Here is a 12,159-nt window from a genome sequence, read left to right as displayed (position 1 = left end):
TTTAAACGAGGTTATTACTTTTAGTTTGCATCTACCCCCGCCAACACACATACACACACACACACACCTATTTTTCGCGTTCGCTGTCTTTTTTTGTTTTTATTTTTCAGATTTTTTAAAGAAGTTTTAACATCGTTCGTTTTTTTTCCATCACGTTTCTTTTTGTTTTTTGTTTTTTTACATCGTTCGTTTGCGTCATGTGCGTTTTTTTATAATATTTAAACAGCGTTATTACTTCGCTTATTCTTTTGTCTTGATTCACACACACCCAACACACACCTCTAAACACACGGGCAACACAGGGTACCCCCGCTAGTCTATATTTATAAAAGGCAAAATGTATGTGTGTTTGTATGTCTCGCTAAAACTTTCGAGAAGGCGACGGATCCTGACCAGATCGGTATCGTTTTGAAGTGCGATGTCTCGGGCGACAAATATCGAACAATTGGCCAAAAACATTAATTCCTTCACCATAAACTGGCCAGTTTTGTAAAAGGAGAAGTCTTCTTCTTTTTTTTTTTGCGAGCCATTTTTGCATTTTGTATCGGTTAGGTTTGACTTCCGATGGCGTCATGGGGCATCGGTAAGACAACAGATTTTCTTTTCACTTTCTTTTCCGCCTTCGCGTCAGAGGTTCGAGCCTGCCTGCCCACTACCACTTTTCTAACACCTCTCTCCACCCTGGCTGCCTACTGTTGTCTTGATTCCCACCCCACGCCCCCGCTACTACCATTTTTTTACACTTCTCTCCACATGGGCTGCCGACTGTTATTTTGATTTCCTCTCCCCCTACTACCACTTTTTTAACACCTCCCTCCACCCGGGGTTCCTTACTACACCACCTACACACACCCGGGCAACGCCGGATACCCCATCCCCCGCTACTATCACTTTCTTTTTTTATGCCTCTCTCCACCCGGTTTGCCTATTGTTGTGCTGATCCACCCTGTACTACCATTTTTAATACTTCTCTCCACCCGGACTTCCTACAGTTATTTTACCCCTCCATACACACATCTCCACTCCCGGGCAACGACGGGTACCCCCGCTAGTAAAATCTAAAATCAGTATAGGTCCGATTTTGAGTTGAGCTGAACCTATTTGATATTTCTTATTTCGAAGAGTCATATAAAAGGGAAATAAGTGAGTGTGTCGTTTCTCGTAAATTGTCGTGAACTATTTTTCATGAAAATAAACGATACTCGTAGGATAAGTTAAAAAGAAATACTGATTTATCTAACTTTTTATTTCATCCCTTAAATTAAAGACGTAAAATGTGTTCGTCCAACCTAGATTCATACGTATCTGAAAAAAAAAATTAATTTTTATTTCAATTAATATTTTACTCGATAGTTTTCCGTAATTTTTATTTATTTGTTTAAAGATCTATTTTTCTAGTATGTAAGTATATCAAATATTTTTCCTGTTATTTTATTATGAACGGCCATATTTCACTTGGGCATAAATGGAAACGAACACCAATAAACTAAATCTTGCTGTTTCATGGTTTCATTTGATGCAAATATATTATGGCGATGCAAAAGTTTTTGTCGATTTAAAATTAAATCTGGAAAATAAAAATCTTTATGCTAATTGAAAACTTTTGTTACAACAATCACGAAGTGTTCTCTCTATAACTTGATTCAATCTGCCAACAAGCTTATAAATGTCTCGCTCATCAAATTGAACTTTTGATGTGAACTATGAATTTAACTCATATTCAATCTCCTTTTGTGAGGTTAATCTAAGTTCATCCAAATCGTTTTGTAATCCTCGAAATAAGTGAAAATCCGGGTGAGCAAAATCAGAATATGCAAGCTAAGGCAAGTTTTCACAACCAAATTCTCCTGGGATATTTTTGAGTCAGTAGTGCTGTGTACAGATGAGCATTATCATGGTAATTAAGTGTCATTTTTTGTATCGACAGATCTTAATCGAAGGAATCAAAGGTGAAAGCAGTCGCATCAACATCGCCATCGATGACATCTTTTTAACAGACCAAAACTGTAGATGTAAGTACCACATGACACGAAACATGGCAAGCCCATCTATCCCTTCCACTCTCTCTCCAACCAAAACGTTAACAAAAAGTGTTAATTTATTGGTTTATTTCAGTTTAGAAACTGGATTTTAAATAAAATTTCAGCTGAAAAATGTATGCATATATGTAGCTAATAACTTTTCCTATAAATAAAAAAAACATACTACATACAGTCACACTCAGATGACTGTTTCTTTATATCATTTCATGTCTAGAAGAACCTTTACGCTGAAATTTTAAACATGATCGCCAGACACTCCTAAACATGAACATCGATTCGTATTCAATCAAATATGTGATACAGTAAATTTATCCAAAGATTAATGCTGTATTTTTTAATGTGTATTAATTGAGACGTAGATGCGACGTTATATTTAAAAGTATACTTTTTGAATCATAGATGTGACGTTATATTTAAAAGTATACTTTTTGAATCATAGATGTGACGTTATATTTAAAAGTATACTTTTTGAATCATAGATGTGACGTTATATTTAAAAGTATACTTTTTGAATCATAGATGTGACGTTATATTTAAAAGTATACTTTTTGAATCATAGATGTGATGCGAAATGCAATGCTTGATGGTCCTAATTCTCTCTAGTTTTCATCTTTCTTCTCTGTTCTTACGCTTTGATAATTTTTTTTTTTTTTGCCAATAACGTCTTTATTAATATTTAATTTATATTTATAAATGTTATTCTGACATTTACATTTCAAATATCATATTTTCTGTATATTGTAATTATTAGTTTATCTTGTTAATTGAGAACGTTGTGCGTCACATATTGATATAATATTAGATTTGGCTAGTATGAATGAAAGCTGAACAAACGCACAATATTAGACAATTTGAATTTTATATTATCTGGATTATTCGAACTTCTGATTTCATCGTAAGTGTTATTCCCATAACGTGTCGGGGCCACAAGGACTCGTGGAGTATTGGATAAAGTACTATTTAAAATTTAGTTTTAATCGACACACTTCTCGGGGTTAAAGTTGTAATCTTCAATGCAAGCTATACTAAGAATACAATTACGAATTACTTAAGACTTTTACTCGGTCATGGCTGTGGAAACGAGAACATGCTGCCCCCATATATTAAAAAAAAAAGCTTTCGTTCGAAATTCAGTGCAGATTTATTTAATCTGGAGGTATCATTCTCTCGTTTTGTCAGCTAGGACCAAATAGAAGTTTTAAGTAATTTGCAATTGTATTCTTAGAATGTTACGTAGTGGGGATTGAAACTTCAGTCGTCAGAATATCATTTTACCTAATACTTTATGCGTTACGCCGATTTCGACAGAAAGATTCCGAAATTCGACAAGATAGACCGGAATAAGGTTAGAGGTTACATCAATAGAAACATTCTTAGAATTAAATCCAGATAAGAACAATAGTCCGAATAATGCAAATTAAAATCCTCATCTAAAAAATATAGGTATGATCTACATAAATAAACGTTTATCTTGTGTTTAAATCCTGATATAACTTTCATTTCCATCCAATATTTTCTACCAACTTATATACATCTTGTGTATTACGTGATAATATTAACCCAATAAAAATTATGTTTGTTTTGTTTTCAGTGAATCCAAGATCTGCAATTTCTCGGGCAATAACAATAACAACGCCAATGATTCCTGCAACCACTGCGAAACCAACTCCCGGTAAGTATCCAGAGTCGAGGATATTGACACCACGAGGTTTTGCCTCGGCACCAAACCAACAGAGTCTAGGCTTTTGTTGAAATGACTTGATTTTTGTTCAGTGAGGTATATCTCTGGTTTTGTGCAGTTCAAAGAGCTCCACCATCTCGGACTGTACTTTCTTTTTTTGAAAAGGGGTTAATTTATTCCTATTCGCATTAGGCGCCCCGTTCCCTGGAATACCGTAGATGCTATACAGGTATTTTTCAGGCCAACTTTTTCTTCCTCTTTAACGCTGGTTCTTTAAATCCTACTGTCCTACCTTTGTGTTACATCATCCCAACATGGGGAGGGAGATTAAAAGGTGAGACATAAAATTGACTGGTCTGTATAGTAAGTGAGTCAACTGGTTTAAGAGTCACTGTCGTCTATTGGAGAAGTTGTTTAAAATTACTGGTTGAACGGTAAACATCACTTGTTGGGCATGGGTCAGCGCAATGATGGTATGAATATCAGTTGACCTGTTACATTATTTCCAGTTTCAGGAATTCCATATTCTATGTGTCATAAAGCAGTTCAGGATACTTATGCACTATAAGAATCGTGTTCTCGTCGGAATCGTCCCACCTGTTTACGGAACACACCGAAAAGGGCCGAACGAAAGTTTCGTGATATTTGTTCACGCAAACGTTTGCCAATTTTTTTTTTTTTTTTCAATGAAAAATATATTATTGCTGTCGGCACGAAGCTAATACAATGAAAAATTAATTGAAAAATGAAAACAATAATTTTGAATTTTTATGAATTTTTTTAAAAATTAAAATTCAAATAAAAACATGTTCGTTGTAAGGTGCGTTTCATGAATGTATATTTATATATTTAATAACAAACAACTAATAACAAACATTTTTTTTATTTTGATTGTATGAATTTCTTTTACTTTTTATGATGTTTTATTATTTAATTTTGTTCAAACTAAAAATAAAAATTTAGATTCTTTAAACAAATTCATAAATTAAAAAAACCATCAAGTCTGACATTTTATATTTTGCCTTAATGTTTTATTTTTCTTTGACCAATTTGAATAGGTCAAAATACTAGAGAAAACCATTATGATGATATATGGAGAATTAATCTAACACGATTTTTTGTTGTTACAGCCGTCACAAAGTTCATATACTGCATCCACTACGTTCAACTGCGTAATGAAGTTCACATATTGCATCCACTACGTTCAACTACATCATAAAGTGCACATATTGCATCCACTACGTTCAACTACATCATAAATTGCACATATTGCATCCACTACGTTCAACTACATCATAAAGTGCACATATTACATCCACTACGTTCAACTACATCATAAAGTGCAAATATTACATCCACTACGTTCAACTACATCATAAAGTGCACATATTACATCCACTACGTTCAACTACATCATAAAGTGCACATATTACATCCACTGTGGAACAATTCACACTTTTGTGAAATAGATGTTTTATGTTTTAAATTTTCTGAATAAATAAAGTAGCTTTAGTAGTATACTTTTTTCTTGGTCTTGTACTCCTCTTCCTTCCGTTAAGCTTGAGCAAGTTTCTATAGAATGATGCTGAGGTCTCTTTCAGGATGTGTTAGTCTTAAAGTGATTCTGCCTTTCTCTCCTTTTTGATTATTATGTTCGGCTCTTTGCATATCTGAAGCGACTTCTTTAATAAAAATTGTTACATGTCCGACAACGTTCAGACGGAACAGCAAATATCAAAATCGATTAGAAAGTAGTAATATTGAAATCATAAAAAGCAAAAAGATAAGGAAGTGGGCATTGGCTTTACTTTCAGGTGTCTTGTAATTCTCACTTCCCTTGTTTTGTCGATTAGTCCTCACAATCCATAAGCGATGTTTCTAGAAAACAGTAATTACTGTTTTTTACGTTGGAATATATCTAACACTTAACATTGGATAATTTTTTTACCTTAAATTTATCTTTTTTATCTTTAGTTCGTTATATCAAGTGGCTCCATGCCTTGACTTATGCGATTTCAATTACAAATGCATTAAACTTATTGTCTCATAATACAATTTTAAAATGCAATTTTGATTAAAAAAGCATTATACTCATTGGCTCATAATAAAAGGCTGATTGGGAAGCCATCAGGGAACTCATCAGAGATGCCCCATGGCAAAATATCTTTACTCTTCCAGCGGAACAGTGCGCAAATGAGACCACTGAATGGTTCAAAACTGCAATTGAAGCACATGTTCCCGCACGGAAATTCTATAGTAAGCCCCACTCTCCCCAATGGTTTAATTCTGCTTGTGCAGCTGCCATTTGTCAAAGGCAGCATGCTTTCCGCAGATTCAACCGATATAAGTCCAGCTCAAATAAACAGAAGTATATAGAAGCTAGAAATAATTGTAAGAGAGTGATAGAGACAGCTTAGACAGATTACTCTGAAACCACCAGAAAACGCATCGGATCACAGAAATTAGGAACCCGGGATTTTTGGAAAATCTACAACAGCGTAGTAAATAATGGACAGTCAACTATTCCCCCACGATCAAACAATCATGAGGTTGCTTGCACGACAACTGACAAGGCTAATCTGCTTCCAGTCGGTTTGCCTCAAACTCCACACTGGATCCGGTACACCACTCCCTCCCTGACTTTCCTTTTGGAACAGACGCCACACTAGACGATTTGAAAATCACCCCTTCCCAGGTACATGCTATTATAAAAAACCTAGACACCTCAAAAGCATGTGGACCAGATCTCATCCCGGCTGTGCTATTAAAAAATGCTCTGCCGAGGTTGCTCCAGTTCTCTCCAAACTTTACAATAAATGCCTTAACGAATCTTGCTTTCCCGACTGCTGGAAAACCGCTTCTGTGGTACCAGTCTTCACGAATTCTTGTGAAAGAACTGACCCATTAAATTATCACCCCATTAGCCTCCTCCCGCTTTTCGCCAAAATATTTGAGTCCTTAGTTAATCAAGCCCTAGTCCAGCCCCTAACAGCTGCTAAACTCCTGACTGACAAACAATATGGATTCAGGCAAGCCCGTTCAACAGCATATATCTTAACTGTAGTTTCTGAACGTATATACCGTTCCCTGGACAAAACAGGGGAGGGTAGAGCGGTAGCCCTTGATATATCTAAGGCTTTTGACAGGGTATGGCACGATGGTCTTTTAAGGAAAATCAGATCATATGGAATCACTGGAAGAATTCATAATGTAATTAAATCTTTCTTAAGTAAGAGAAAAATCCAAGTTGCCCACGACGGTCGTATATCTAAACAATATGACATAAATGCAGGAGTACCTCAGTGGTCTATCCTGAGACCTCTAGTATTCCTGATATTCATAAATTACCTCCTTGATAAAATTGTTTCGGAGATGGGTATATTTGCCGATGACACCACTCTCTATAACAGATACGAGGGGAAAACAAATGAACACATATCCAAGGAAATGTCAGAAACACTAGAGGATGATCTCCAATCCGTAGTGGAATGGGGACGAAAATGGATGGTCACATTCAATGCTGCTACGGCTAAGCTTGTTTCCTTCAATAACTACAAGAAACCTTCTCTACCACCAATAGTAATGGCCAAAAACACATTGTCTGAAAGTACTTCTTTTAAACTCCTAGGCCTAATGTTTACAGGGAATATGAACTGGAATAGATACATTGAGAGCATTGCCAAGGCTGCTGCAAGGAAGGTTGGCTCCCTCTACCGTGCTAGAAAACTACTTACGCCTGAAAGTATCCTGTACCTCTATAAGGCCACCATTCGCCCATGTATGGAGTACTGTTGTCACATCTGGGCTGGTGCATCTGCTGTTTGTCTCTCGCTCCTGGACAGGGTTCAAAAGAGAGTCGCCAACCTGATAGGTCCTGAACTGTCATCTAGGCTACAGCCTCTGTCCCATCGACTAGATGTTGCATCCCTCTGCCTGTTCTACAAATACTTTAATGGTGACTGCTCTGACGAACTGCAAACACTTGTACCTCCTCGGCGTAACTACCCCTGACAAACCCGACAAGCTACTAATCTCATCCCTTTACAGTAGGGATCCTTAGGTGCAAGAAAGCCTTTTACTCCAATAGTTTCTTCCCCAGAACTGCAGGTCTTTGGAACTCCCTTCCGGGGTTCTGCTTTCCCAACTTTACTGATATGCAGAAGTTCAAGTGTAATGTGAACAAACATCTTTGTACTCATCTCCCTTCATAATGCCCCTGCAAATTAAGTCCCTGGTAGTAGCCCCCTGCTTCAAAGTGGCACTGTGCCTTGTTTGAAGTGAAAATTGAATTTTTAAAAATACGCCTTAAAGTACAATTTCAATTAGAAGGGCATTAAACTTTTTGGCTCATAATACGCCTTAAAGTACGATTTCAATTAGAAGGGCATTAAACTTTTTGGCTCATAATACGCCTTAAAATACAATTTTAATTAAAAAGGCATTAAACTTTTTGGCTCATAATACGCCTTAAAGTACGATTTCAATTAAAAAGGCATTAAACTTATTGACTCATAATACGCCTTTAAATACAATTAGATTTGATATCCGAATGAACGCAGGATTAACTTTCGTTGGCAAGAGGAAGTATTCGGAAGATCTGAAATTCCATTAAAAACAGATTTCTTTAAGAGAAGTTCTCAAGACAAGGCATTAAGCCACTCGATGTAAGAGGCTTAAAAATGAAAAGTGATTAACAAAAAAAAAGCCAGGTGATGCCTACTTATTTAAGTATTTCTAAAACTAAGTTATAGATAAGAGGAAACCCGTCAGCAAGATGAGTTTTAGAAGCTTTTAATTCTTGGAAAAAATTTACAAGAACAGGAAAATCTATTATGATGATTAAGAACATTCGTGGAGAAAGGCACATTCTTCGAAGTGAAATGAAATGTACTATTTGTTCAATAATTGACAACTTTTCTGTTTCAAGAAACAACAATAAAAGACACATAAGGTTATCGCAATTGATAATTATTCTATTTGAGAAAGAAAAGTGTTGTGGAGACGCCCACTAATTAGCATACGTGGATGAACAAGATATAGATAAATGTATCAAGTCAGCAAGATTGGAGAGCTGTGTTCGAACGTCGGATAGGCAAGATGCATGTGCCGGTTGCTCCATGAAAGACTTTAACACGCCTTCTGCCGGACAATCTTCCAACTGCAGTACAACTGCACCTTTGTAAATATGTATTATATTTTCGTCTTAATATATTTGTTTTACGTTTACTTTCTGCGTTCGTGTTGTTATTGATGCAGACACAACAGAAAGCAAACAAAATACCACAGTTTTGAATGTTTGTTCCTCTCTAATTTTTGTATTCATCTCAGAATAAAATTGCCACATAAAGAGGGGATTCTCAGATACCAAAGTAGTAGTCAGTATTGTTCTGTTTTATCTGCAATTTCAAGGTGTGAAATACCTACAAAGAGGTTTCTGTTCATTTGATTATTATGCGCTGATTAGTTGAGGTCCGTTACGTGTTAGAGAGAGAGAAAGAGAGAGGGAGGCAGGGAAAGTGAAGAAGTTATTTCAAATAGTGTACAGCAGTGGTAATTTACGAATTGCTATAATAGATTTGTTTTTATTAGTTATTTTTTAAAGTAAACTATAATGGGCTAAATACTAAAGTATTGAGTTCACGAAAGGAGTTATCTCACCAGCATAATCGAATACATAGAAAATAGTAAAATAGGCCCCTTTTTCTCTGTGATATTTTTGTCAAAATAAAAAGAACTCAATAATTAAGATAAATTTCTTAACCACCATTAGCAAGTTTTCCAAGCGTGGGTAATTTAACTCAAGGATTAGTTACATAGGTAAATTGCATAATCCAAAATAATTTTTTTTTTAATATTAACTCACCTGCCCCCCCCCTCAAATGCTAATATCATCGGCTAACATTTAATTCTTTTGTCTTTGGAATTTTTTCCAGCAAAAAGAATATTAAAAATTATGTTTTTCTATTTATAAAATACTGCAATTTATTTTCAACGCGCCATTTAAAAATGTTTAGAATGTCTGCGATTTGTCTGGTTGTCAAACGACAATTTTGTTCAATTACGGCTTTCATTTGATCAATGTCGATCATATTTGGCAGACCAGAGCGCAGTTTCCTTTGCGGAATTGTGCAAACCATTTCTGGCACACCAGTTCTGTAAGAGCATTCTTCCCATACACATGCGATATTTTTATGCAGATTATTAGAGCGTTTTGTTTTTTCTATTCTATAATAAACAAGCATGAGATGTGTTGTAGTTTAAATGTTTAAAGAAAGAAGGAGAAAGCTTGGAAACAGTGGAATAAAAAAAAATATTAACAGAAAAAATAAAAACGTTTATTGGTCGAGTGGGACTCCGCTCAACTGGAAGGACAAAGTAAGGTTACGACCCACTGAAACTGAATCTCAACTCCAGACTACTCGATAGCAGAAACTGGTTACCGGAAGTGACGTCAGGAATAGTCTATTGTACAAAATCTGTAGGGATGCCACCGCAACAAGATGCTTGTAGCGCTTTGCTTGATCCTCCACCACAAGGCCAGAAATACAAGCAAAATGTAAGACCTTTTCTGTTTGAAAGTGTATTTCATACTGACGGCTACATACTCGCTATATCAAATACAGGATTTGAAGAATAAGAATATAAAATAATATTTAGTAGACATTAAAAAATAATTCGACAAACAAATTGGTGACTATTTTCATTTTTCCCCGATTTTCTCTCAGTTCACATTAACAGAAACAAATATAAATATACATTTATAATTATTTTATACATTAGGTAGCCATCATTAAAGGGCGATAACTTATGACATCACTAATTATGCTACGACTAAAACTAAAATCTGTCATTGTTTTCAGTTCCAACTCCATATGATTGTACATTTGAAAAAGGAATGTGTCTCTGGAAACAAGACACAAACGATAATTTTGATTGGATAAGAAGCCAAGGGCCAACAGGATCCAACGTTTCCGGTCCGATATACGATCATACACGCGGGGACAGTAAGTTCTAATTTTATATCATTTCTTTCAATATGAACCGTTTTTTTTAAACATATCTTAACTTTAAAGTATAACAAAATTACCCGTTAAGGTGTAAGAAACATAATAGCAAATAGTTATTTTGCATTTTGTTGAAGGTTATGCACATTGACTATAATGTTTAAAGTTGATATCAAGTGAGAATAGTTATACTATCTAGTTTAAAATATTTTTAAAAAGCCGAATATAATTGTTGTGGATGGTTTTAGATAGATTCATAAACATATACACAGATAATGGCATCTTAATTTAATATTGGATTTGGTTAAATAATAATGTCTAAGTCATGAACACATAAAAAGCTCCAAATGTAAGGACAAGAGATCGCATTCAATATTGTAACTCATTATTTAAAAGTGTCTTCATTTTAATAATCTTCTTTGCGTATTTTTGTTTAAAAACATGCTGCAAATGTAAAATGGAAGTACTCACGAGTTGGGACTAAATATTGAGTTTTTAGACTTTGACGTTGGAAAATATGATATGATATATATATATATATATATATATATATATATATATATATATATATATATATATATATATATATATATATAATCACACAACAACCAATAAACCTCATACATCACAACATGTGTTTATTATATTATCTCTTTGCTATCACAATTGTTTCATAACCATTTGGACAAGCTTAAACTGCATCTCGTTACAAGATATTCCAAAATAGCTAATCATCAGACACAAAATACAAATCGAAACAGTATAAATGCTGGACGGAAGGTGAGTTTCACTGCTTGCAAATAACAAAAGGTACCTGCTTTTATATATGTTTTGTGTCTGAAGATAAGCCATTTTGGAATATCTCTAAATGGAATGCAATTGAAGCTTGTACGAATGGTTATAAACATCAAAGAGGTACATCTATTATATAAATCTTACCTGTCTGTTTTAATGTATGTTTGTATGTCTGCCTAAAACTTTCGACAGAGGCGACGGATTTTGACGAGATCGGCATCGTTTTGGAGCTCGACACTTTGGACGACGAATATCGAAAAATTGGCTAAAAACATTAATTCTTTCATCCTCAATTGGGCATTCCGATTGACTAGCCTAAATTTAAACCTTCTCAACTTTCGGTTTGGCGATCGACGCAACGGAAATAACGTCACGTTTTTCTTTTCACGTTCTTTTCCTCCTTCGCGATACGGGTTCAAGTCTGCCTGCCTACTGGCACTTTTTTTTAATTAGCACACATCTCCAAACACCCGCGCTACGCCGGTCACCCAGGCTAGTTGTATAATTAAACATATTTTGATATATGACTGTCTTCATTGTTGTGGAATTATAATATATATGCTCGATTATCGATATTGATAATCGTTGAGATTAATTAACTATGGCAATTAATAGTGACTCTGATTTAATTGGTATA

At 35.0% G+C, this 12,159-nt stretch overlaps 1 protein-coding gene across 1 annotated transcript in view; it reads left to right on the top strand.

Moving 5' to 3' along the window:
• Positions 1-12,159, top strand: part of LOC145292796 (MAM and LDL-receptor class A domain-containing protein 1-like) — a 497,041-nt gene that overhangs the window by 276,265 nt on the left and 208,617 nt on the right. Inside the window, exons 76-78 of the mRNA XM_080138835.1 lie at positions 1,928-2,012; positions 3,634-3,714; positions 10,584-10,727. Of these exons, the coding sequence (XP_079994961.1) occupies positions 1,928-2,012; positions 3,634-3,714; positions 10,584-10,727 (310 nt within the window). The remainder of the gene's footprint in view (positions 1-1,927; positions 2,013-3,633; positions 3,715-10,583; positions 10,728-12,159) is intronic.

This window comes from Euprymna scolopes, chromosome 14 (genome assembly GCF_053919585.1).
Source record: "Euprymna scolopes isolate OS-2025 chromosome 14, ASM5391958v1, whole genome shotgun sequence".
Lineage (NCBI taxonomy): Eukaryota > Metazoa > Mollusca > Cephalopoda > Sepiida > Sepiolidae > Euprymna > Euprymna scolopes.
The sequence above is the reverse complement of the archived record's forward strand: the minus strand, read 5'-3'. Positions and strand labels throughout refer to the sequence as shown.